The sequence below is a fragment of the Calonectris borealis genome, chromosome 17 (genome assembly GCF_964195595.1).
Source record: "Calonectris borealis chromosome 17, bCalBor7.hap1.2, whole genome shotgun sequence".
Lineage (NCBI taxonomy): Eukaryota > Metazoa > Chordata > Aves > Procellariiformes > Procellariidae > Calonectris > Calonectris borealis.
Genome location: NC_134328.1, coordinates 7,739,430 through 7,767,407, shown reverse-complemented (window position 1 = coordinate 7,767,407; position 27,978 = coordinate 7,739,430). Strand labels below are relative to the sequence as shown.

Here is a 27,978-nt window from a genome sequence, read left to right as displayed (position 1 = left end):
ACAGGACGATGTGACGTGCTAACAAATGCGTTTTATTGTACGTTTTCCACAATCATTAAGGATTTTGTTAAACTTAAGGATTTTGTTCATATTAAGGACTTTTTTGAACTTGACTGATCAAAGTTCCACATTCAACTGGTTTTGGCGGTTCAACCCCCCCGAGTCCCCACCTACCATGCGACCCTAGGGTAATCCCCCGCAGCAGCAGCTGTGGCTGGTGAGCATTGCCCTGCCAGCCCTCCCACCGGCCCCCGGCTTTATCAGCAGCACAGGAGCAGGAGGAACGCGCTGGATCCCTACCCCGGGCCAGTCTGCCTTGCCAGCTCCACCACATACTCAGGGAAATCTGTCCCAGCACAGGGATCCAGCCACTCACCTTCCCTCAACCAAGAACCTTCATCTTTCAACCCATCTATTTCAATGACTGATCTTTTAAATTAAATATTTCAGATTCTTACAGAAAATTAAAAAAAAAAAAATCAGATAAAATGGTGATTAAAATCACAGTCAATTTGCAATGCTTTCATTGAAAGTACCCAAGCAATCTGATTTTAAAAGATGTTAAGAATCAAAGCCTATTTTTCAGAAATGCCAATAATATTCCAATGCAACTTGTCCACTGTGACTCAGCAGGCTGCTCATGAGTGAGTCAATCTCACAAACCTAAGACTGGCCACAGTCACTAATGGTGAAACACCACCGATGTCCAAAGTTACGTCAGAAATTAATTTGGTCCCAAACCCCCATCTGTGTACTCAGTGCAAAGAACCAGGCAGCAATTACTGTCCCAGGTTTTCAAAACAGTGAACATGTTTGGAAACAAACTGTTGCCTTCCTGTTTCCAAAGCTTGGAATAAAGCACCGAGTCCTACCGACACATCTCCTGAATCATCCCTTCACACACAAACCTAAGAAATAGTCTTCATCCTCCATGAGAGAATTACTCATGAGATGGTAATGAGACCCCATCCTTCCCATCCTGCTAGAAGCACCCGGCCACGCCGCCTTCCCCCCGGTCAGATTCTGATACGCTCACTCACATTGGGTTGCACATAAATAATCCAGTTGCCTCCACCCTGTTCCCAGGGCTACTCTCCAAAACGAGGTAGGGTATCAGAAGCTAGAGCAGCAAAGCTCGCTAGCTTTCATGGGGGAGAGGCATCTACCCAAAGATGCTCGACACTTACAGGGTTGTCCAGTTAACAACCACCTATGACAGATGGACTCTGGGAGCGTCTGATTGGTACCTGTGCAAGGTGGGGAAAGATCTTCAGAGAAAATAACAAATGGATGTTGTGACACTGACCGGTATTTCTAAAAATAAAATTAAACCAGAGGGTCCCATACAGTGTGAGCAGCCACGTGGATTTCCTCCTGTGCATACTCTGACGATTCCAGTGCCCAAGTCCTAAGTGAGTGAGTCCTTCCCCAGGGGTGGCTTTGTTCATATTTTATTTAATGCACTTAAAGTGACATTTTCTACAGCTGTCAGGAGTGAGGTGGCATTTTCTGCATGGATGTTGGCCCATGCAGGGAAAGTCCCCAGCTGGAAGATGCTCTTGGCCCATGTGTTCATAGCCAAGCTAAGAAGCAGAACTCCCATAAGATTCATGAGCAACCCAGTTCTTGCCTACAAAAGAAATACAAAGACAACTGTTGAGTTTAGACTGGACAGCTACAGCATGTGAAGCATGAAGCTATTTGAAGATAAACATTATAAAAATGGGAGGCTTAGTTGCCGTTAATATTAGCAACATCTTAAGTGGGCTTTCTTAAGCCACAAAGGCCATTCTGCAGATGCTTACCAAGCTTTGATCCATCAAAAACATTAACATCTGTTTAGCCTCAGGAATGTGAGCAGGAACTGGGACTGAGCCTAATTTTACTCATAAGCTTTATTTCTCTGCACTGGGGAACTTTTCCTGCACCCAGAATCCTATGAAAGTTGAGCTGCTGACACTGGCAGGAACAGGAGCACGGTCTGGGAGATGCTGAGCACGTTCAAGACCAGCTTTGTCACCATTTGGAGCCACAGTGGCTCTGAATTTCACAGGGCCAGACTTTATACAGGCTCCTTCTGTATACCTGTGCCTTCAAACACTGCTGAGAACAGTATTAGACTTCTGTCGTTTCACTTTAGTACATGTCAAACCAGTTACACTCCTGAAAATTCCTTTTTTAAACACTCCACTCAGACGGATTGCTTTCAGCATTTTATGTATCTAAAAGAACTTACCATATCCTTGACCATCAAGTGGCCAGAAGAAAACGCAATTGAGTTAGGAGGTGTTGAGACTGGCAGCATGAACGCGTAGGAGCATCCTATAGTTCCTGGTATCATTAAATAGAGGGGATTTACTTTCAGACGAATTGCCTTGAAAAACAGAAAGGAATAGAAATTTCACCTTGGGGATTTGGAGTCATAGGCAGATATATCACAGAATGCAAACAGCTAGTGCACTGTGCAGAGCCTATCCCACGCCCTGTGATAAACGATCACATATCTCACCAACAACATCTGAAGGATTATTATCCTTCCGTGTCCACATTACCCTACAGGCACTTGCTTTGTTGCTCCCAAGGATTTCACGGTGCCTGAAGCCCAGGAGCAGGAGAACCATACGGTGCCTGTCCCAGCACAGACACAACACAAACCTGCCCAACCAAGAGCAGGGGAGCAGAGGAGCAGCTGGTCCTGCCATGGGACTACCTTACCAGCTCTGCCAAGACAGGCAGAAAGATGATAATAGTGGCTGTGTTGCTGGCAAACTCCGTGAATAAGGCAATGACGATCGTGATGAGGATGACAGCCACGGGCGGTGGTACACCCTCCAAGGGATGCAGACGGCCTCCTATCCAGACAGACAAACCAGACTCCTGCAGAAGGGGAGAGCAAACAAGCTGGAGAGCAGAGCTCCTACATCCCTGCACGTGAACTGATCCTTTCCTAGAACAACCTTCACGGACCCACACAAGCACCTATGCGCAGTGTCCTCAGGGTATTTAACAGCAAGCAGTTTGAAAGGAGTTGCAAGATCTCTTGACCTCCTTAGTTATCTGCTGCGCATTGCTGTCTCTAGGAGTTGAGGAACATGTCCTGCAAGTATTGTGACCCGCAGATGCAAATTTACCGGAGACAAATGAGAACCCCAAGTGACACCCTGGTAAAATCCAACTCCGTTGGGCAGGATGACTGCAATGTGGCATCTGCGGCGGGCCTCACCTCACAGCCCTTCGCCATGGCAAAGCCTCCTCCAAGCAGCAAGATGATGTTCCAGGGCACCGTCTCTTGGGCCTTCCTCCAAGTCAGCAAGGGCTGTGTCTCAGTATTTGGTGCTAGATGAAGAGAAAACCCCCATGTCAAACACCTACCCAAAGAGGAGCACGTCAGTCATCATCTGACAGGATGATATCATGAGCCTGACATCAGTGCTGAAGCTCATTAACCATGAGTTGCTGATGGTTAAAATATACATATGGAATCTCTTAAGCTAGACTTAATTAAAAGATCATTTAACTTAACATCAAATCTTAAAAAAAAGGAAAAGAAATGAAATTCCAGCACTTCAAGTTTTCTTTGAGGCTTTCTTGAGGGAACATTTAATATCAGGTTAATTTTCTCTCTGTAACAGACATAAACATTGTCCTCAACAGATAGGAGTCCGTGGAAGGAGGAAATTTTCTACCATTTGAATTATGAAGATTATTAATTTTCCACTTGCCGTTCAACAGCCAGTGAGTTTTATAGCAAAGATCTCATCTCCCCTAAAGGCCATCTCTTAATACATGATGAAGTGAGCTCTGTCATATGGAAGGATGCACTAATGGAACTATAATTTTCTATTGAACAAGGGCATACATATTTTACCCAGAGGAGGCCTGATTAACATCTTCCTGCATATGGACAACACAACAAATGTGCATGACTCAGAGCAGCCAGTATTTTGTTCCCATAGAGCCGATGCGGTGCTGCACCATCCACGAAGGGCCTTCATCAGCCTTAAAATTTGTATCTCATTGCTACTCAAGAGGACAGACCCAAGATCTCAAAAGACTCCTGGTAGCAAAACCTGCTGGAGAGTTTGGGCTTTAGGAGTTTAAATTCTGAATCATTCTGGGAACTGAGGAAGAACCCTTATTTTTGAGTACGGACAACTCGCCCAGCTCTGCCCTCTCAGAGTTCATGCTCCTCCCTGAGGGACAGGAGCTGTTTGGGAGTCAGAAACCAAACCTCTGTTTCACAATCAGGTCTGCTACGGTAAATCAACACCAATTTCAGTTCACTTCAGCCCACCACGGCATCACCTCTGACAGCTACATGAGCAATGGAGTCATTCCTGCAATCAGCAGCAGGGCAGTGACTGCTAAACCTCTTCTGGCACTTCAGAAAAAGAGTCTCTGTATGATCAAATTGCACCTTCAAACCACGCTGCTCCAGGCTGCCAGCACAGCTGCTGTGGGCTGGTGCAGGTCCAAGGTGGGATAATCTTGGCTCTTGCTCCGTGCCTGCCCTGCCAGGCACAGGCAAGGGCAGAGTCCCCGCCCGGAGGGGTCTCCTGCTCACCTTTCAGGTCAAACCACCACTTGAAGGAAGGTTTTTGCGAGGGGAAGAAGAACAGTATAATCACAATGGTGATTCCTGTAACCGCATCTGAGATAAACCTGTCCAAAAGCAGCAGAAACACTAGTAAGAAGAAAAAGCTTGTAGAATTACAAAGTTTATGAGAACAAGGATTTACCAAAGAAGATTACAAGTTTCCATCAGGTTTGAACAATGTTAGTTGTTCAGAGTTCTTTTTAATTCCCTGTTGAGCTATATTGCTAAGATGGTCTTTGAATCCCCTAGAAAAACTGGCCTGCAAATGTAAAAACCAAGATCTAATCCCCACCACACTGACGCTCTGGCTGTTCTGATTGCGGAGTCGTGGTCAGTCCATGAGGGGTTGTGAGGACAAGTTTCCCCAGCTTGTTGCAGGGAGGAAGAGAGGCAGAGCCCAGACCACCTTATTTTTATGGGCTCTTTGCAAAATGCTCAGGTTCTAAGATAAAAGGCAGGGTCCATCCAATAAAGAGCTTAAGCACGTTTTTGATTGTAAGGAGCTATTAACTGATGAGGGAAAAGTCCATAACTACTTTGTTGTATTAAGGAATCATTTATTAAGCTAGGGCTTTATTAAAAAAAAACTATGAAGGTCTCTTCTGTTAAGAAATAAAAACATCCTCTCTGAGCTTTAGCATTCCCCAACTGCTATATCCGTTCGTCTTCCCAAGGTATGGATGTCACAGGGGAGACTAATTTGCCAAACAGACAGGATAGCACAAGGGGTCAGTTCCTGCCATCTCTCTTCAGTCTCCAGACCTCCAGTGAAATCAGTGGATGGCATAAAGAATTCAGTATTTCACTGTAAATGTACCTATAAACACCATTCCCAACATTAAAACCCTAGGGATGGACTCAGATAGACACATGCCAACTTCCCACCAGCTTTATGTACCTCCTCCGGGAGAGAAAAACAATAAAGCTGGCTCTGCTACTTGAGGCTCAGTTTAATTTATTCCAGGAAACCTGAGTAATAGTGTTAAGCAATGCAATCAGAAACCCAGGAATCTCAACGACTTGGAAATGCTATTGAAAAATGTGACAGTGGAATGAAAATAAAATCTTACCCTGGTGCAAACAAGCTTGCCCAACCTGGAATGAATTTGGGATCCCTGGAGAAAAGCATGATCGCAAACATGCAGAAGAAGAAGAAAATTGCCTGTTCTGCAAACCTAAAATGAAGACAAATGCAGTTAAAATGCTGATGTGCTAATGGGGCGGATCCAAGCTAGGACAAGTATTGAGCTCAGCTGCAGCATCTTGGGTGAGAAATTAGGCTGGTTTTCTTAAAACAACTACAGTGAAACATTGGAATAGATTGTAAAATCCATTTGCAAATATTGACACTTGCCAGCAATTATCTCATATTGGAAGACATTAAGGAGAGGCAAGACGGGCATCAGGAATGCCCAGACCAGATGTCACGACACGCGTACGCAAGCTTGACCCTCTGGGTATGGCGGAGAGGAAGGGCCAAGCAGCTTCTCACGGTCATTCCTCTTACCGCTGCCCTCTGGGATGTCCCTAAGGCACGGGCAGCTAGGGATGGTTTCACTCCAGTTCAAGCAATGTAAAAGGATGGCTGAGATTCAAATCATATATGAGACAGCAGGAACAAACTTCAAGGTCAAAACCTAAACGGTATCCCTTAGACATATGACAAACTAGCAGGGGAAATGGCAATATCTAATTGCCATTTATATTATAGATTGCAATATCTAATAGCAAATCAATTTGCTAAGTATCAGGCTTGACTCCAGTGGAGTCAAGATTTAACCAAGACAATGCCTCAAAACACTGTTTAAAATCTCTCCGAGCACAAGGAAGGGCATTTAAACCATTGGGAAGAGGCCACTTGCATTGATTTTAAGTTATGGGGTTGCTAATCAAATTGGTAGAGCATGGCTTAATGGACTTTCTCACTCCTAGACCTCAAAGTGGGACTTTGATTCTTTCAGAGACATTTTGCAGGCTGCTCGATAATGTACTGAATGGAACAAATAAACCAATTTCTTTCATTTACAGCACAGGCACAGACAATTGTCTTTGAAGAACCACTCCATTTTCCACACAACAGCAATAATTACAATGTCGATAGCATGACACAAACATCGCTGAATCTTCACAGCATCGTTGTGAGTATGAAAATACTATTTTACAGATGGAGAAACACAGAGCATTTAAGGTTAAGACCTACAGTTTCAGAAACCTTCGCTAGCCCTGGTTGCCCAGAATATCAGTGGCTGCTTGGATATACCTAGGGTTTGATTCCTGGAGACACTCAACTTTTCCTGCTTCCTTCTTTTTTTGGCATTTCTTATAGGTCTAAAACTCATGTTGCTTTCTGCTAGTTCCTTTCTCCAGCATATGATCCCCATCATTGCAATTTGCACTAAGCTTTTTCCAGAAGACAAAACCTTTGAGAAACTACAATAAGATAGTAGTTGTTCTTTCTCCACCTGACTAATACAGTTCAGAAAAAATAATGTATACCATGACACAGATCTGACTTCTTTCCATATACTTTCTTTGAGCAGCTATTAAGCTTTCTTAAAGTATATCCACAATCCATATGATTTGTATCTACCATATGATTCATCAGCCTTCTCAGCAAACGCTTCCTGCTTCACGCAACAGGTATGCACAACCCTTCAAAACTCAGCCTGTGTTGGTTAGTACATAACACACACAGGATTGTTTTTGTCCCTGGAGCAGAAAAATCACAAACAGTAATTAAACAACCCAGCATGAATTCGCTCTATAAAACTTTGTTCTTGAGAAGATTTGAGTACAAGCTGCTATTTGCAATTATTCCTGTTAGTGAAGGTGGGGAGCCTGGAGTGTGCAAAAAGCAAACTTCAGCAGGTTACAAACACTCTGAGTGGAAACATCTATTTCATTTTCTTCTAAAAAACTCCACTTCTCCCAGTTTTCCACTCTTAAGACAGAACATTTCCAACCCACTTGATTTCTTTTTCATTTCAGTCCCGACTTTGTGACTCACTTCGTTGGACCCAGTTTCTGATAGTCCTCCTTTATCACTTCTCTGGCTCGGGCTTCTGCATCCACTCTTATATGTGATTTTTTTGATCTCCAGCCCCTGCCAAGAAACACAGTTATATCTTTACATGCCTCTAACATAACTGACACAACAGTAAATGCTGCATTTTCTAATGCAGCATATGCATAGCTCGGTGTACTTGTGCAGTAAGTTTCAAAGAGCTGCACATCTCTGGTGGCTCCGTTTGCATTGTCTTCAAACCATGAAGACTGACGAAGGTCTCCGGTACAGATACAGGCAATAAGGCCCTATTTTATATATCCTTTCTCTCTGCATTCATACAAAGGAGACCCTGCAGATGTTAGGAAGTTTCCTCTCGTTCATATTCTGAACTGTTTCGTCCAGCATGGGCCGTGATTGCAAAAAGAAAGTCCCAACATTACAGGATTTCCCCATCTCTAGCAGATACCTACTTGAGCAGAACAACAAGGAAGAGGGTGACACGGAAAACCAATCTGTCCCTTCATCTCTCAAGTCACTTGCAATTTCCTGGGTGATGCCAGGATGCTGCTGGGGATCAACAAAAATGCGAGGAATTTCTAACTGGCCGGGAATGTTAATGTGCTCCTGGCTAAGCCTCTTAGCCCGGCCACGCTGACCGCACACACAGTTTGCTCCTTTGTAGTAAGTGCATACAAATTCATATCTCGCACTTCATCTCCCATCACATCATGCCGCTGAACATGGTTTCTAACCCTGACTGCGACCTCGATTAAACCTACAAACCCCAACTTTCTGTATCAGATGCATCCATCCAGCCCCGCGGTGCCTGCGCTTCCTTAACTCGTTCACTGTTTCAAAGGGATATCGTGCCTGGATCTTTTATGTGGATGAATGGTTGATCATTCAGAAGTTCCTGAACCTCAAACAGATATATCTGGCCCTTCAATTTCTTATTTTTTGGGGGGTGTTATTAATGGCAGCTGCATCTCAGCTCAGCCAGCCTATACCTAAGCCTTTTAATGTCTTTCGGATTCAAGCAAAGCTGACCTGCTATTGCAGCGATGTCCATCCGCCCGTACTGTGCTGCACACACCCAGGACTTGCACACATAGAAAGTCCAGCCACTATTCCCGAGTTGTTACAGTCAAAGCAGCCCAACAAACTCCTGCCTACACTCGGCTGTACTTGTCCAGCTTTGCAATGTCTCTTCCGAGGCACCTCGCCACTGGGGAATACTGGTATCTGCGCTGGCCCAGCTATCCCAATAAAGCCGGGCTTTGTGCTGACAGAGGTGAGCCAAACAAAACAAAAAGCATCACGTTCTCCGAGCACAAGAGCAATTCTGCATTTCGCATGGCGCTTTGGCCAGCACAGCTACCTCTTCCCTCACCTGATCGCCCGGGGCCGTGCCGGCAGGACGCCGGGGCCGTGCCCCAACCCTCACCGGAGGATGCGGGGATTCAGGCTCCGCATCACGCAAGCCCCGGGAACACGATGCAGAGCGGCGCAGGTCTAAGCGGCTGCGAGCCGGCCGAGCATCCCACAGCAACACGCAGAGCCTCCCGTGAAGCCCCACCAAGCAATTTAAGGACCGGCGTTCGGCATTTTCTGGATTTAAACTTTCCCATTGATTTTTTCCTGTCTCTGAGACAATGTAAATATTTGGACACCTGTTCTCTTCCCCTCTCCCCCCCTCCTATTTGCATTTTTAACTCAAAATAACAATTAAAGACTTCTCTAAATATTAGAAATTCTGTATGGTCCCTGGAGGAAGCAGGACTGCAAGTTTATTACTATCACATGTGAGAGCGTGCAGGGGGAAAAAGGGCTCCAAAGGAACGAGCATGGCAATGCTGCAACCATTTTAAGTAGTGTACACTAGGGGTTGCATGTATCCAGCAAAGATTTACTGGAAAAACATGGTATTCTCAGTTACAGATTAACGCGTTGTTGTAAAATTAAGCCCTGTTGTGAAGTAACCTGTTCCAAACCCAAGTTTCTGCCCCAGGAACAAATCCTGGCTCTTTTATGTTGTAGGAGATTTTTGCAATTAATTCCAAGGGAACCAAGATTTCATGCTGGTCTTCAAAGTTTGATCCTGCTTTCCCTTCTGTCAATGAAAATCTGCCACCGACCTCCACAGGCCCAGGTCAGGCAGTAAAACAACCTTTAAAAATTGTGTGTTTAACTGAATGAATATATAATACATACTCTGTACGCATACGTATTTCAGTTAGATAAAGTATATGTAACTATGAGATATGTTTTAAACCTTCCTGTTGCATATCAGCTTCTTAAAATAGATGACTTGTTATAGCATGAGCATCCTGAAGTTAGTTATGAAACCCCCACCATCCAGGAGATGATCCTGGGTGATATCATAGATTTAGTATGAGAATCGTGATGGACATTTGTTTCACAATGCTGGTATAACCAGACTACGCATACGTATAGTGAATATAAACATACCTCACGTTAATTCCTCCATACAGGATGGAGATCCATAGCCATCCCAGGAGAAGAAAAATCAGCATTAAAGGAAATGCAAACATAAACCAAGAACCAAAGTTCACCACATCACATTCTGGAAAATAACTAAGCAAATGGGAAAAATCAAGTTAATGCAAGAAGGGAAAACAACCCTTCAATTTAAGGGTGAACCCCCCAGGCCACCCTGCCACCCACAGCTCACCCAGCCTGTGCACGCCTGCAAGGGAAGATCTGAAAATCTCTCTCCAGATGGGCTGATACTTTCATACAATGAGACTCCTGAACACGCAGGATTAAACCCTGCTACAATAACTGGGGAGTCTGAACATGAACCTCGCAGGGATGCTGTACATGCCTAGGAGAGACTGAACATACTGCTTGTATGGCCAGGAACGTTCAGAAATACCTGCGGGCACTTAGGATGGCACAAATCTCTGTTCCTATGCACATAGGAGGCATTTTTATGACTAAGAAAACGGGCCAGAAGTAGTGGGTTCCTTATTTTTCTTTCTACCACACAGCAGCAGGTATAATTGCTCACAAAACACCACACGGCCTGTTTCATCAAAACAGTTACCAGGTTAATTGTAAGCGTGTAGTCAAGTCCCATTAAATTCAATGGGATTAAGAGCACCAGTAAGGTGAAGCACATATGCCCCGGTTTGGCTGACAGCCTGGCTGGGTACGCTGGAAACCAGCTAAGGCTGACGCAACCACTCTCTGCTTTCATCTGCTCACGAAGTTTCCCAAAATGTTCTGGAAGGGCATAAATTTTTCAAACTAGTTCTCGGCACAGAAGGGAATTTCCTACAGGGATGGAGAACATGTCTCTCTTTTCCAGGATTTACAGGGCTCTCCAGGATGGCCTCTCATACCTCTTCAGCTGTCCCAGAAGGATGAGGTTTGGTGCAGTTCCCGTCAGCGTTGCTGTACCTCCGATGCTGGCCGCGTATGGGATTGAGATGAGGAAACCTTTCCATATATTTGTTTTGTATTCCTCCTCCTTCTTTAAGTCTGAGAGAGCATCGCTGGCAACCTCCTTCTCCTCCGTCAGATCTTTGCTTTAAAATAGTCCAAAAGAGAATCCGGTGAAAGCCCTGGTTTAAATACAGTGCAACCACTTCAGAGCCTTGACAGAAGGAAAATTCCCAGTTTTTAGAAATCCAGGCTAACACTGTCCTCAGGGACACCTAAGCAGCTCAGTGCAGCAGAGGGGTCTGCTCGGTGAACTGCCACGCGGGACCAGCAGCCTTGCAGAGGGCAGAGCACCCTCAGCACCCGTCTGTAGGAGCTGAGGGTGCACGTGCCTTGCCCAGCCCCTCAGCGACTTCTAACACTTTAGCATAAAGTCCACAGGACTGCTAAAAGGGAAAAAAAAAAAAAATTGACAGCGCCAAGAGGAAAGAAACATCTGTCCTGAAAAGATGCTTCCTTCCCATCGTTGTTATCAAAGCAGGATCATCACCAGTGTGTAAATCCTGGTGGGTTTTACATCACCAGCTTCACATGTTTGATGTTCCTGAGAAAACCAAGGCACAATTCCCCAGCAGGAGACACCTCTGGCTACCATTTCAGAGCGGCTGGAAAATCTCTGCAATGATTTGGACATGCAGAAGGATGCTGGACACACAGAGGAGGGTTGCTATCATCAGGCTAGTGGTTGGGACATTTGGTATAATCAAAACATTTCAATGATTGAATTTCAAATTCCTAAAACTTGGTCTAGCTCAGGGGATAATTCTCTCTCTCAACTCTCTAATACAAACTTTATAGTTAACTTACTCCTCAGTACTTGCCAGAAACTGCATCTCAGTTGGTACAGTGTAAAGTTTATTCTGCTGTAAAGATGCTGAAAAAGAAAGATTAGGACTTTAAAACAGTTCAAAGCATCTAGAAAATTCTCCTTGAACCAAACAGAGGAACGGAGGAAACAACTGCCATTTACAGAGGAGGGGCTGTGCAAACGAAGGGTGAGCTCACGCCACGGGGACGGGGTCGGAAGCGCCGGGCACGGACCAACAAGCCCATCTCCTCCTGCCATCACTCCGGTCCCACCGCAGCACCCAGCTTCTCCTCCAATACCCAGAGCGCTTGGTCCTTTTACTGCGGCCACTGGTTGGGCTTTGGGATCCTCTAACATGACCAGGAGTTTCAGGTTGTCCCTTATCAAGTCATGGGTTTGGGGTGGGGTTTTTTGGGGGTAACCACAGTTCATTCTTATGAAGAAAAACTGTTGGGCCTGATGTATCTGTAAGGCACGTTCCCCAAGGTACAGCAGGAGCACTCCCTGCCACGGAGCTCCATTCCCAAGGGATGAGAATTTTACCCCCTGAAGACACCTAACGCAACGTCACCGTAAAGCTGTAATTCGCTCCTTAAAGACAAGAGTGGGGCACATTTGGGGATTAGGCTTCGTACCAGGTCCTCTGAAATCCACCCCAATAGCAAGGACCATTCCCAAGCCCATCATCCCCTCCATAAATGACAGACCCTGCAGGCTGAGAGACTGGTCCCCAACACAAGTTTAGGGCCACCCTGAGGGGGGGACTCTTGCATACCCAATTCCCAGGGACCCTCCTGCATATTTCACACGGGCTCTGCCTCACCGTCCTCCTCATCACCACACAGGGAACACAAGCAGGACTCAGGAGCACTTGGGGAAAGGGTGTATTTTGACCAGAACGACCAGTGTTGACTTTGGCAGTAAACTGGGAGGTGCACACCACTCTACCACACACATACATATGGGAGAATTCAGAAATCAAAAGACAGAAATGCAATACAATCACTCTTTTTTATCAGATCTCACACTAAGGCTTGTGGCATTTGTAGTTCTGGCTCATGGCTCGACCTCCTGAGGTTGGGAGTAGAGGTGTGCCATTAAACCCCCTTTTCCATAGTCCTCCTCAGGACTGGAGCACTTGTGAGTTTTATCCGCCTCCAGCCCGTCACCGCTGGCTCTGCTGCCTTTCCTAGAGCTCTTTGTACGTTTTTGGGTCCAGAAACCTGTGTCCCTGCACCTCCCCAGGCTCTGCAGACCACTGCGTGCAGAGCCCATTTCCTGCCACTGCCACCCCATCAGCCCCCAAATTTCCTCGCACCCCTCCTCAGTCCGAACCATGATCCTCTTCTACCCGCATATGCACTGGAGACCAAAAGCAGCGCGTGGAGAGGGGCCAGTGGTCAAAGTCTCTGGACTCACTCACGTGTGCGCTGAAGACACGGAGCTCGTTCCAGCTCAGTGAACCAAGGAGTTTTGCAAAGTCATGCTCTACACATCGCTAATTTACCGAATTGGAGTTAATTGACTTGGACACACACATGCTGAGCTTTCATCCCAATGATGACGCGATGGAGGGATGTAATTAGAAGGACGAACATTAACCCATGGCTGACCGTTGATCCCCAACACATTTAGCCCAAGGCCTCTTACCACTGCCGTCCCACTCAAGCCTATGCTGGCTCTGCAAAGAGACATATTTCATTCCACCTCTTAACATTTTTCAAATTTTTTCCCTGCTATGCCCAAACTCCCATCCCATCTTGCCAGGACCATCTATGAGTTACCTCTCAAGGAAGGTCTGCAAAAGGCAACTGTGCAAAGGAAAGCCAGAGTTGCTGCAAAGCAAACTTTTCCTATGAAACTTGTAAAAAGGAGTTGAAAATTGTTACAGGTCCGTAAGTCAGAAGAGGCCAAAGACCACTGAGGTAGGACCTGGCTGTACACACCTCTCACGAAGCGGTATGAGAAGGATTCAGTGGCCATTTCACCCAAATACCTCGTATACCTTAGAGGCAGAAAGGCTTGTCCTAGAAAAGTTTGGCTTTAATGACGTTTTTATTGTTTCTAAAAAGTTGAAAAGGCCGGAGAAGGAATATTTCCACCCACCGAGGGGTGCAGGCAGCTGACCATACCCTGCCAGCACGGTGTCCAAAAATGCACATTTCCCACCTGTCCCTTTAGAGACATCATTTCCAGGTCTGCAACCCAACGAAATACCTCAAGCACTGGCTGCAGTTTATCTTGAATTTGCGGAAGATATTCCCTATGCAGGAAAAAAAGGATGGAAATATTTTCTTGTGATTTTTACCTGGAGATACTGAAGCTGCTCAGAGAAATGAAATATCGTCAATGATGGGTTAGTGGGCAGAGAGCAGGAGAGATGGTCAGGCTCACTAGCACAGTGGTTTCCAGCTTGTCACACACCTATCGCTGGAGATGTCAGACAGAATTGTAGGGAATCTGTAACCCACTTCCAAAAGGAAAATTCTGGAAGTTGAAAAAAGTCTGTTGGCGTTTGGTTTATAAGCCTGCTTCGATCAGCCAGAACCAGCTGGGACTTCAGCTGCCAAAGCTCATCTAACTGCATTCTTGCATCAGCAGCCAATAGCATCAAAATGAACAAAACACTACACCAAATTTTAGCTATCAACGACACAAGCATGCAAATACTTTCTGAGCTATAACATGCTGCCCATATGGTTGAGCATGGACATAAATGATTGTAACCTTGAGGTTCTCTCATCAGCAAAAAAGTGTGACCAACTGATCAGGGACGTGACTAATTCTGGCACTGTCTGTGTAAGCAAAGCCCTTCACAAAGCTGTTTCACACACCTGTTGAGATTTCTTCAGAAAATCAAATGCTTTTACATGCTACATAGTCTTTAATATATTTTTATTTTTATTTTTTAGCCATCCAAGTATTTTTAGCCTCCTGGACACTACTACAATGTTATTAAAGCATATCCAAAGAGATCTGCAAACTGACCTTATCATATGCCATTGTAAAAGTTTGCTTCCACATACAGTCCCCTTCGTAAATAAATCTGCCTGTCTTTTTTGGAACACAGATCACAATTCAGTTAGATTACAAAAGTTAAGTAAACTATGAAATTAGTATACCTTTTTCTCAAATGCACATTCCCTGCATTCAGTCAGGTTTCATCGGGTTTGTGAAAAAACTAACTGCAGCAACCCCATTGGAGATGTGCGACCGGCCCCATCTGACTGCAGATGACACCCGACAGACAGGAACCCGCTGCAGAAAGCTCACCTTCACGTCTCCGCTCCTAGGTGTAACATCAGATTCGTCGCTTTTGAATGACTTCAGGGTTAGGGCTTCCTTCAAGGAACTCGGCTTTTCTCATCCATTCAGAAAGATTACAGAAAAGGATGAGTCTACTCTGGGACACTAAAGTTCAAATAAAAAGTCTACAAGAAAACCTGCATTTTGGTGTTGTACATTTTACAGATGACTCCTCCTTCACTTGTATTTATTACTTTTATAAGTCTCTATCTCAATAGAAAAATACATCATCACGCCATCACATGATATTTGCAAAGCATCACTTTATTCACTCTTCTACTTGCATGCCTCTCTCTTTATTCATTCTTCTACTTGCATGCCTCTCGCTTTGCCTTTTCTGGCTTCTCTCACCACTGTAAGCGTTGAGAGCCAAGGACGTTAATTCTGTGCTCGCCAACGTCTAGGGGGTCTTGATTTTGTGTGTTCCCAAACCCTACTGTATTTACAGTCACAACTACACAGTCAAATCATTTCAGAGGATGGGGTCAAGAAGGTTAAAAGCAGACTGACAAAACACAATGCTTCTACAGAATAAGAAATTATAGCAAAGAGGTCAGTGGGGTTGATTTTAATAGATGTGAACGGTCAAAGATTCTTAAAGCAAATGTGATAAAGCAACCTGGAGTGCAAATATCTCATGATTGCTAGACATTAATGATGAATGATTAATTATATCTTTATTAGAGAATGCACATGTTTGAGTCTTCTTCTGGGGACTCATTTTTCTGCCTTAGGACTCACTGGGATCCAAAAAGCCATTGCTTTTAAATCACAGGGGCAGAAGAATTACTAATCAGTGCAAGAAAGAGAAGCCGTGACTACTGCTTCAACTGTCAATAATAGCTGCAAAGGGGACTTCATTTCTGTTTTGCTGTTGCTCATCACTGTCTGCCAGAAGCCCAAACTCCTGGTAAATGACTTGTGAAGAGAGGGCTGGAGGAAGACCTTATCTGACTGCATACCCCTGACCCAGCCTGTCCACGACCTGCTCAGGAACAACACCAAGCAGTAGCATCAAGCTGGGAAATCACAAAGCACTTTATAAATAGGTATTTAACCTGCCAGCCTTCCCTTTTGTCCTCCCTTTCTCCTCCAGCTCAGGCTCCAGTTTTATGGGGGAACAAATAGGAAAACGAGAGGAGAACCCACGCGTCCAGGAGCACGCGGCAGCCCTGTGTGCTGCCATGGAGGGGCCGTTGTCCTCACCCTTGCCCTGCTCCCGCTGCCTGGCCAGTCCCTTGCCTGTCCCTGCAGCAACACACCATTACGTAGCACTCATCTGCCCGGGTTTACTATCTACAGCCCTCCCTGGCTCTGGCTATCCCTGCAGCGAGGCATCCTTACGAATCCCATCACCACCGTGCCCACAGGGCTGGACTTCAACTTGTGCCAGCAGCAGGTTTATGGAGCGGGTTGGCTGGGCATCACCGCTTCTCGGTTTTTCCAGACAACTCATAAGCATTGCCTCCTGCATGACATGAGGAAGGGGCAGGATAAGAGGGAGTTTTATGCCAATACTCTTCCATCGCGGTAATAAAGTGTGTAGTAAAATGGGACCAGCACTGAGATCAAGCTGCAGCTAAGAAACCTGGTTCTTGTGCCAGTGAAGTCAATAAAATGGGGCATATTTGACAGCAGCAGGACAGACCTCAGCTGGCTTATACTACTGCCCTGTCTCAATTACCTTGGTTTTCTTCATTTCCCCTGTTCATATCCTTAGATGTGTCTTTATCCCCAAAGAGGCTTTTTAAAATTGCATTTGCGATTGGAAGCATCATAGCAGTGGAGGCAGTATTACTTAACCACATGGACAGGAAAGACGTTGTCAACATCATCCCTAAAATTAGTCTGGAAGAGAGAAAAAAGGAAAAGCTGAATTTCTTCAGTTTGGCAAGTTCTCTGATATCTTACAGCTATAGGAAGAAAAGCTCACGTGCAGGGATAACAAAATTAATAGCAAAAAGGACTGCTGTGACTATCCTGTAACTGGATGGAGCACAAATACGGGGCTGAACCAAACGATTCTTGTGCTCCGCTGGCCTCTGAGCAAAGGCAAACAGCTGAATAAAATCAATAAGCTGGAGAAAAGGGGGTGCGTCCCCTGCTATGGGGACACTCGCATCACGGCCCACCACAGCAGAGCCGCTTCCCGAGTGCCTGTAGCTCACGTCCCCCAAGAAGATCCCCCTGCTCTCGTAGTCACCTGGCTGGCTGGACTCCCACCAACATGAGGACCCGGAGCGCGATCCTTCGGTGTAAATTCCACTCCTCAATGGCCGCGGCCATGATTAAACCACTGAGGAAGAGGAAATTGGTGTCTAAAAAATATTGTGGGCAAACTTTGTTAGATGGGAGGATCCCCAGGAAGGGAAAGAGGACGATGGGCAGCAGAGCCGTCACGGCCAAGGGCAGCGCCTCCGTGCACCAATACAGGGCCATCAGCAGGATCACATAGAGACATCTTCCTTCCTGCAAGAGGAGGAGAGAGGAGAAGTAAGACATGTGGCATTAGAGAGACATCTTTTCACTTGGAGACACTTAGACAAGCAAAATGCACCAATTACTCCTTCGAGGATACAGTATTTCTTCCAAATCATTTCCATCAAGTACAACATCTTCCCCCCTACATTGTGTAGGGATTCAGGACTTACACTGATCCTCTGAGACCACAGCAAAACCCAAATCCTCCTCGATTGCCTGAGCTTCCTACGTGCTGCAGGGTGGCAGTGCACTGGGGCATCAACCAAGGAAGCTCTGGAGAGCAGGAACTGTCCCAACATGTTGAATTAGGGTGCTAATCCTCAGCAGGTACTGCTGCTAACACCCTTAGGGGTCCCAATATCTGACCCTGCTACACTTAATGTTTGTGCTTTCTCTCCAACTTCCACAGACCGTGCTTTGCATGGCTTTGGTAGAACAGCTTTGAGAGACGGATGTATCGAGTCCCCACATTTGCAATAGGAGGCACATAGAAAGGTTTCTTTTCTTGGATCAGAGTCTCCCAAGAGAGCTGTGAGAAACCATTCCATGGCAACCCATCCCAGTCCCTACGGAAATCAGTAAATCAAGCGCCCTGGTGTCACGCTGCTTCCTGAGGGCAGGGAGCTCGCCCATGCCCGGCATCACCCCCGCCTGGGCCAAGGCTGGCAGAAACCCAGCGCCCCCGCGTCAATTCATTCATCCGCCCAGGAGGCACAAACTAGACCAAGGCCATTTGTCATGACAGCCACGGCCGAAATAACGAGCGACGGAAAGAAGTCAGGAGAACGGCTCCAGGCCCAGGAGGAGAGAGCCCCGGGGGGGGCCCAGCACGGAGCTGGGCTTGGTCACGGCAGGGCTGAACGGGGATATTGTCAGCGGCCACAGGGCAGAGTGCCCGCAGCGCTATAAATAACAGCCGAGAGTCATTTGGAAGCCACAGAGCTATTTATTTCACCACTCTTTTCCAGCTTGCTGAACAGGTTGAATTGTTACTCAAAGGCACCTCTGTCCCTCCCCTTGGACCTTCCTCCCCTGCACCCGGGGCGAGGATGACGACGGCTCTGCTCCCTGCTGTGGCTGGGTCGGGAACAGCGTGGGCTGGGAACTGTGTGGAGCTGCGTTTTGGGGATAACGTGGTCTCAGCTGCAGCGTTTATGGGTGCAGCAAGGCACCAGAGCAGGTACGGCGGAGCCACAACTTGCCTGGCCACCTGCAAAAAATTCGCCTTAGCTGCATGTGGTCATCCCCCAGCTCCTGGAGCAGGCTCCAGCCCAGTAACACACCCACAAACTGAGGATAAAAAAATAACCATGGCTATCGAGAAAGCCAAAGAGCAGAACCCACCCTGACACCCTGCTGGGTGCATAAAGCCGAGTGAATTGAAACCAATACGGATTTATCGTTCAATACATCTGCAGTGAGTGTTTGAAAAGTGGCAAGAATGACAGAATTTCTGATTTGCTTTTAGCACTCAAGCTTTGCATTTCACAAGGGGTTCTGGTAGTAAAGCTCCAGCGCACGTGGAAACGTGAATATTGCAGAACTGAGAGTAATATGCTTCGATTTTTTAAGACATTAATCACAGAGGAGCCACAGACACCTCTGTGTCATGTGAGGTCCCCAAGATCTGGATTTAAAGACCATGGTGCAGTCCTAATTTTAGATCCCAGTGAAATGACACACAAGACACTGTGCAGTAAACCCTTCACGTTCCCAGGGCTCGGCCCTGGCACCTGGCAGCTCCCATGGGCTCCCCATGGCTTCACTTCCTCCAAACCAGCAGGACCAGAGCAACAAACCTGGCAGTGCTAGATTTTGCAAAAATAAAGAATCATGTTTTAAACCTTCGCGCACTAGATTAGTGATTTCCTTCCCGTGGCAACTGATAATTTCTCTTTACTCTGGCTCTTTTTATACAGCAAAGAAATAGCTTTCCTCTCATTAAGCCCTTTCCCAATTGATCTCTAAAGGCTGTATAAGTCATTTTTTTTCTCCCACTGGCAAAATATTCTTCAGTTTTCTGCAAGGAAGGTTGCACCAAAATCAACTTCAAAATAAAGACACTTTGCCTCTTACGGGGGTAGAGCAACTGAAAATATTTAACAATGCCTTGGTATAAGAGCATATCAATGAAGGCTTTAATTGACTTGAAATAGATGAAGTACGATTTAGAAAACTAATTATAAGTAAGGGATATTTATTCTCTGGTGTATGGAAAATGTTCTAGAAAACATTGCAATGAAACACAGCATGAATCTAATAACTAATCTTCATTGCAAAATCAAAAGCCAAGAGATAAAACTGAAACAGGGCAGAGGACTACTGTATGGAGGGTTTTCCCAAAATTTTGAAACTTATATGGATCAACAGCAAACCACTTTAAAAAGAAAGCTACAGTATTCTTTATCCAACTTACTCTACCCCAAAAGAGGACAAATAGCACCTATATTAAACAAGTTTTTCACTTAAGATAGGATAATCATTGAACAAAAAAGGAACAAGACCACTTCAGAATAACTTAGATTTGGAGCAAGCACCCCCCAGAATAAAAAAAATTAAAACCATTAATAAAATTGAACTCAACTCTAAACAAAATTGAAAACTGAAAGGTTTTTGGTTTCAAGATATCTTGCAAATGTTAATTAATTAATGCTCCCAGTGCCCAGCAAGTTTGGTTAGTATGCAAACAATAAATGCTAACAAATGTCAGAAGAATGGACTTTTAGGGAGACGGCCATGGCTGCCCACGCCGTTGCGTGCAGCACTGTCACCCTGCCATGATCTTCATCCTTCGATCCCTCTGCTGTGTCACTGCAGGCTCCTTCTACTTCTCTCACCTTCCTGCTGCTTTGTTTTTATTTTTTTCAAAATAAGTCTATCAAAGTTCAGGGGGAAAAACGGTAGCACATTCAAACTTTAAAATGGGTCTTGTGATTGGGTTAATTTTATAACCATTTAATGATTTCCAGGGAAGTGCTCGGTGGCTCTGGACGACAGCAACTCTCCTTCCTGTTGCTCAAGAGCCTTGGGAACGACCTCTGCCCCTCCAGACACAGATCCTGTCTTCACTGCACTGAAAGCACCGGGGATTTTCCATGCTGGGGGACCTGCTGAGCTACGGCAGAGGAAGCCAAGCCACAGGGTAGTCTCCCGCGGGCAGGAGAGCTGGAGAGAGCAGGAGGTCTCCTGGAAGGGCAGATGAGATCCCCCAGAGAAAGGAGAGGCTGGCAGGCAATGTGGGTCAGATAAGGCAAACGGGCTCGCCCAGGCGTAGCACCGAGGCACAGGCATGCACGAGCCACCAGTCCCCACCACCAACCTGACAGGGGACATCAGGAGCTTCAGCTGGACCTTGTACTCCACCAGCCCCAGGCGGCTCCTGGGCAGCCCAGTGCCGCCTGCCCACAGCCTCCCCACCAGACAGACCCAGCGCTCGAAGAAGCCCTACCTTGGCACTGCCAAGCTTTGGTTTTTCTCCATCAACCTTTGCATGTTACACGGCCGTCACAGCCTCACCACCCCCACACAGGTTCTCCCCATCACCCTTCCGCCCTATGACCAGGCAAACGAGTGGCAGACAGGTGACAGGGACCCTCCAGGACCTCTATGCCAATACCAAGAGATATTTTGGCTGGAACTGGAGCTTTTCAAGCCCTTTTATCCCACTACCATCACAAAGGAACATCCCAACTGTGATACTCAGAACTACTCAGTACAAAAAAAGTACCGGTGGCTTTTAGCATCTCGCTCGCAAACTGCTCTCACTTTGCAGCTGTGACTCTGCTACTGGCCATCTCGGTCCCACTGCCTGTTCTCCAACGCGATGGATATGTGAATCTGATTTCTACTAACTCAGCTCCTGAAAACATTATGTAATCTGGACAGAAACCAAGCCCTGTTTACAGAGTTGTTTTGCTCCCACCGGGTATTTGCAGAGTGGCTAGAAAGAGGCCAGTAACACAGGGGCACAAGCTGTAAGAGCTGCAGGGAAGATATTTTGCTCTGGAGTTATGCTAAAAAGACATAAAGCTTATTAAACACTTTTATTTAAACTTCTTGAAGTATTTTGTAGTTGGCAGAAAAACAAAATCATTTTCTCTATTTTACAAACAGGACAGCTAAAGCTCAGAGAAAGTGGGCAAATTGACCAAGATCACTTAGGAAATTAATGACAAAAATGAAATGGGCATCTTAGAGAAAATCTTCCCTGGCTCAGAGGTCTGAGGCTCACATCCTCTCTTGGAGGCAGCAATAGATCCTACATCTTCAAACATTCATGGACTGTGAAGCTAAAACAGCACAGTGTGATGATTTGACACCCTGGGAGAGGTTAACAGGGCTCCCCTTTTGAATCTCCATTTCAGCATCAGGGTTTGGTTTTGTTTTTAAGATAGATCCACCACGTTTGATTAGAAAAAAAGAAACATTTTCAGTGATGGTGAACCCACAAGTTTAGTAAGCCACTCCTATGATTAATTAACCTCACTTAAAATTATGTTGTGATAATCTGAATCTGCCAGCTTCAATCCTCTGCATCTTCTTATATGCTCCTCCTTTATGCCTTAGCCTGGGCCACCCTTCTGCTCGTGATGGATGCGCCTTCAAGGTAGTGATGAAGTTACTCCTTGCCTTTTTATTCTTTGAAAGAAATGGGTTGAGCTCCCACAGCCTTTCATCACATGGGCTGTTTTCCAGTCCTTTACTCGTTCTGAGACTTCTCCAATTTGCCAAAGCCATTTCTGAGCTGTGGAAGCCAGACTGGAAGGGTGTTCTGGTGAAAGCCACAACCTCAGCAATTAGCAGCCTGGTAGATCCTCACTGCTCTTGCTGAATTTTCACATGTCCATATACACAAATATCACATTAACCCTCTTGGCTGTGGGTAGCCAGTCTGGTAGCCATGTTCAACTAACTACATATTGCCATCTCAAGCCCTTTTTTGGAATCTGCTGCCCGAGAGGGATTCCAGATCAGCCTGACCTGCAGCCAGCAGTCCCAGTGATCTCCATCTACTCTGGGGCTTGTAGAAATGCACCTGGTTTATTGCTTCACAAAACTCCTCAGGCAGCTTTTATGAAGTTCTTGTATGGAAGTTGCCTAAACCTGTAGTTTTTAAAGTAGCCAGGGTTGGATGCAAGTATTTTAATTTCCCTTTAGTTACTGTCACAATAAAAATATTTCATTATCAGACAACTTTTTATGATATAGGACTGTTCTACGAGCGCTTTCCCAAGTACAGAACAAAAATGCTTCACTGAGTGTGGCTTTTTCTGTGTTGTCCATCTGGCACCAGAACACCACGCGTCAGATTCCTTTTGTGCCACACACTCGAAACACTGCTCATCACCCTCAATAGGGGACTTCTTCTCAATTCTTTCACATCCCTTTTCATGTTTTCTATGGTTCTTAGCTTTGAATTAATATTGACTCTTGTCAACTTCCCATTTCCCCCAAGTATTGCTGCTTTCGCTTCCTCTCTGTGCCAGCTCGCTTCACCAGGCTTGCCCTCTCTCCAGACCGAAGCTCACAGTGCACGTGAAAAATGTCGTCACCCTACTTCCAGTTATCACCCCTCTTTCCTCATTGAAGTTCTTCCTCTCATCTCTTTTAAACGATCATTGCTTCCAGTTTTGCGAAATTGGCCATTCTAAATCACCAAGCACGTACATAACAGAGATGGACTTCACGCATGAAACGTATCATCAGGCTACAATCACTTACTTCACCTGCCAGGCTGCTCTCCTGACTGCCACCTCTTTGCCTGCCCCTGCTCCTGCCGTGCTCTCCAGCCCAGGATCTAGCTCCCCTCCACTGCCCAGGACACTCCGCTCCCAGCCCACCACCCCACGCGCCTACATTTGCATCACCCCCTTTCCCCACAATGCCTTCATTTGGAGACGGTTCATGTTCTTTGCTTTCAAGTGCAAGCAATGTCATTTTTCTTCTGGAAGTTCTTAAAGTCTCCTTGTTCTAATCAGGAGGACTCATTACGTCCGAGTTAATTTTAAATTGCTCTATGGCCACTGAGGAAGTCAAGTCTGTTTTCTGAAGGCATTGGGCCCTATTTGCCTGCTCAGAGCTCCTTTTAGCAGATTTGGCTGCCTCAGCTGTTACCAAGCCAAGAGGCTGTAGACATTGAGTTCATTAGAAGCTGTTGGAACAAGCTCTTTGCACAGCTCATTAAAAGTGCCCCCCATGCCCCTTCCAGCAGAACAGTTCCTCCAGCCCCTCCTGCCCTGCCCGAGCTCTTTGCAATCATTCACAGCCCTCCGAGCAGGGGGGTTGCAGGCACTTCCACTCACGGAACAAATATTCAGCCATTTCAGCAGCAACCGGAGCAGGAGGTGACACACAGACCCTTGTGCAGAGAACTGGTTCCTGGGAAGCGGCTCCACACAGAGCATTTCCTTCTGCTGTTTTACGTGATGGACACAAGTCACCGTTCCAGCCACAGTTTGGGGAGCACACCCTGAGGTCTCAGCAAACCCGCCCAGAAAGCAGAAATTTCATTTCTCTATTTAAAGGGGATTGCAGACAAAACCACTTATGCAGACAAAACCACTTACCACAACCACTTATTGCAGACAAAACCACTTATGCAAGTTATCTCTCACGACTGCAACCTACAAAGGGCATCAAATAAAAACAAGGGCTATCAATGTAATGCCAGCACCAATGCCAGCCCTGAGATTGTCCCTCTGTGAAGGGACTCACACAGAGATCTGGAGAAGAACCATCACAGGGTGACAGCTGACGAGAGCTTTAATAGCACCTTGCAGATATGGATGCTGGAGTTCATCAGCAACAAGCAAGGCCAGACTTGATGGATGATTTTTCTCAAAGGATTTTGTCTTTAGGGAGATGTCACCTAGGTGCAGGTTTCATTGCATTCAGACCACAGGGTATCACTCAGAAGTACACGCTAATCCAAGAAGCCACCATGTATTTGTGGTTCTCTGTTATATCAACTTTAGGTCATGATTTCTTGGTCTCCAGATCCAAGTGAAACGCTGCCCTTGAAGCCAAAGCTCAAAGCTCCTTACGGCTCCAAACCCTTGGGAGATTAAAATTGCTGAGGATCCCAGTGGGGAGAAGGTAAAGGCTGACATGATGTGGGAACAGATTTTGGCATCCCCACTGCAGAAGACACCTTCTCACAAGGGAAATCTCATCTTGAGACTAGCAAGGGCTGAGCCTCACTGCTTCTCATCTCCTACCAGTTTCTATAACACCCTGCAGGGTAGCACATCGACCATCCCAGCGGGAACACAGGGCTCTCCAGCCCATCACTCCAGATGTGCAAGTACTCAGTAGCATCAAGGTTGCTACAATGACGGCACCACACCCAGGAGCTCCTCCTGCCCCAGCCTGCTTTCCGTGGGTGCCCTGCCTGGTACAGCCTCCCAGTAACACCAGCAGCAGCCCAGTCAGTTGAATTCCTTCTAAGATGGAGCTTGATGAAAACCTGTAGCAGCTCTTGCAACGTGGCTGCCCAGGAGAGTGCAAGGCTGGACTCGAGTCCCGAGTTAGGACAAACCGTCCGACCCGAGCGGTGCAGCTGAGGGCACACATTTTCCATCACGCGCCAGGATAACTTCCAGACTCCACCACCCCAGACCCCCCGCCTGCTGAGCCTTCGCCTATTCCCCTGCTGGTGTTTTTATACCACGGTTAAAAGCGTAACCTGTTCCCTTCCCCTCCTGCAGCCCCCCGCGGCTCAGGCTGCAGAGGGCAGTTCAAGCAAGCTCCGGACGTCAGAACTTAATCCCCTGTTGATGCAACAGCAAGTTTCCTTTCTTGCTGAACAAGTGAGAGACAATTTCGTGTTGAAACTGTAGATGAATCACTGACCCCTGAACATGAAAAGATACAGTTTTGTATGGTAGCTCACAGCTACAGGTTCACCCCTATGCCAAACTCAGGGAGAACTTGGTGAAGCTGCAGTCAGGCTTGCTTGAAACATTGCACTGGTTAACAGCCACGCAAGCATCAGAGTTTTGGCAGCGACCAGCGCAGGTACCGGCCAGTCTCACTGCTACTGACTGTAATGCATTTAGCACCCATGGAAAATGAAGAAGAGATCGCTAAGGTGAGCGGGCAGGCCAGTCAGCTCTGCCAGGGCCTCTCCTTCCCTGCCCACAGCTGCCCCGCTGCTGCTTCTCTCAGCTGCAAACACTTCCACTTTCCCATCACCAGTTTTTCTTTAATAAAACAGCATTGATCAGACTGGACTGTGCATGAGGTCCTCCATGGGTCGCACCCAGGAGCGTGCTACATGTGGAGAAATCCCTTTCCTGAACACTCAAATCTCTGCACAGCCTGTGTAACACTACACACTTCTACCAGTACACAGAGCATCTATACCGAGGGCCTTCCCGCAGCGCAGCGCCAGGTTCATCTGTGATTTATTCTCACAATTAACCACTGTGCGGTTCAGGCACAAGCTTGCGCTGAGCGTACAGTGTGTCTCCTCAGCCTCTAACCATATCTCATGATTTTACAAGTGCCAAAGTCAAACAAGATACTATTAAATATAATTGAAGTCACTTGTTCAGCTACCGTAAATGAATGTACAAATATAATTATCTACTTATGAATCCGCAAAGGAATTAAGTACCTGTTGTGCAATGTGCTTTCTGCTCTTTGAGGCAGACATTTAGTATATTCCTATTAAGAACTCACCCAATAATGCAAAAGTGAAAAAAGGGAGATTAAATCCAAAGAATTTTCTCTTTTAACATATTGTGTCATTAAATAAAGCAATGGTCATTCTATTTGTTTTTTTAATTTGTGAGAATTATTTGCTATCTTTAATGTAAAGGTTTCACCTGACAAGCACTATACAGGCAGAAGTAAATGCCACCTTCATGTCCTTACAGGATCTGAATCATTCTATAATCACTAAATACAAACATCACTTGTTTTCTGATGTAAACAAAGTCATTCTCAAATGGATCTGACTCAGAATGTGAGAGTGAAATCTTGCCCATACTGAAGTCAATGGCACAAAATTTCCCAGTGACTTCACTGCCCTGTGGAATTCCACCCAAGGCTCGGACCTCCTGGTGCACGAGAGCTGCGTACATGGGACAGCTGCAACAACACAAATATCTTACCCGCAAAGCCTTTTCGGATGCAGCGCCAAGGTCCCCCGAGAATTGCCCGCAGCGGTGCAGCTGGCACTCACGGCTCCCCTGCATTTCCCAGCCCTGCAGCACGAACCCCTCTGCACGGCCACCTCCAGCCTTGCAGCATCCCCCTCTCCCTGCCTGCAACGCTACCCGGTGCAATTCCCACAGCAAAGGGGGTGGAACAGCAACGCCGGGCAGCCTCAGAGCCCTGGGAACTTTCCTTCCACCGCAGCTCTGCAAACATCTCACCGGTGATGCTGGCCGTGGACCTGCTTTGCCTCAGTTTCCCCAGCTCTCCTTTGAGAGCTACTGATAAAAACTACAATAAGGCAGCTAGGTAACAGCAAGAAGTACTAGTTAGTGCCACTTAGTTCGAGCTGATTCTGAACCGCGGATTCCTGACACCTCCCAATATCTATATAAGCAACATAAATACACTATCTATCCCTTCTTCCCCCTAAAAAGTCAAGATAACCCCAGGATGCTCCCTCCGTTCGCACTCTAAGGTGGCTGCAGAAGGGTGAGGAGCTGTGGCAGACTGCAGGCTTTAGTGGTCCCTCCCTGCGTGGGGAAACCCTGGCAGGTAGCAGGGTGACCCTCGTGAGGGCCAAAGACTGCTGGGGCTGAGGCAAGAGATGAGGAGCAAGGTGGGACAGGACACCAAGGCTTTGCCCCCGGTCCATGTTCCCAGGGCTGTGCCCCACAGTTCATGTCCACAGCCTGTAACACTGATCCATACACTCGGTCCATGCCCTGAGTCAGTGTCCCCAGTTTGCGCTCATGGTCTATGAGCCTCCTGGTCGATGGCCCCAGTTGGTGTCCCCCAGTTAATGTGCCCTAGTTGGTGCCCCCCCAGTCTCCGTCCCTGGTTGCAGCCACCCCATCCGTGTCCCTGGTCAGTGCACCCCAGTCGCCGTCCCCCCCCCAGCGGGTGTCCCCAATCTGCAACCCTGGGTGGCAGCCCCGGCTGGTGCGCTGTCCCTGCTCCAGGGTCGGTGGTCTCCATCCACGCCTCCGCTCCGTGCCCTCCCCCCCGGCCCCGCCGGTGCCCGGGCGCGGGTACCTTGGGGGGCAGGCTGAGCAGCACGGGCACCAGCGCCAGCGGCGCGCACAGCAGCACCACGAACCGCCGGACGCTCCACGCCTTCTTCACCAGCGCCCCCAGCGCCGCCATCCCGCGCCC

General features: G+C 46.8%; 1 protein-coding gene across 1 annotated transcript; it reads right to left on the bottom strand.

Annotated features, from left to right (window-relative positions):
- Positions 1–16: 16 nt before the first annotated feature.
- On the bottom strand, positions 17–27,978 carry SLC13A3 (solute carrier family 13 member 3). Its single transcript, XM_075166430.1, has 13 exons — positions 27,859–27,978; positions 17,387–17,652; positions 16,868–17,031; positions 11,877–11,943; positions 10,970–11,155; positions 10,074–10,199; positions 7,605–7,700; positions 5,668–5,772; positions 4,565–4,662; positions 3,224–3,336; positions 2,716–2,877; positions 2,237–2,374; positions 17–1,630 (listed from the first exon to the last, which is right to left on the bottom strand). The coding sequence occupies exons 1-13, from the start codon at positions 27,967–27,969 to the stop codon at positions 1,445–1,447; spliced, it is 1,818 nt and encodes a 605-aa protein (XP_075022531.1). The 5' UTR covers positions 27,970–27,978; the 3' UTR covers positions 17–1,444.

Bases quoted from the DNA above. Each gene is read 5' to 3' on its own strand.
- SLC13A3 (XM_075166430.1), bottom strand. From the start codon at position 27,969: ATGGCGGCGCTGGGGGCGCTGGTGAAGAAGGCGTGGAGCGTCCGGCGG. The intron at 11,156-11,876 runs GTAAGTTAACTA...ACTATTTTAAAG, and splicing joins TTTCTGGCAAGTACTGAGGA to CAAAGATCTGACGGAGGAGA. The intron at 3,337-4,564 runs GTGAGCAGGAGA...CTCTTCATCTAG, and splicing joins GTGGTGGTTTGACCTGAAAG to CACCAAATACTGAGACACAG.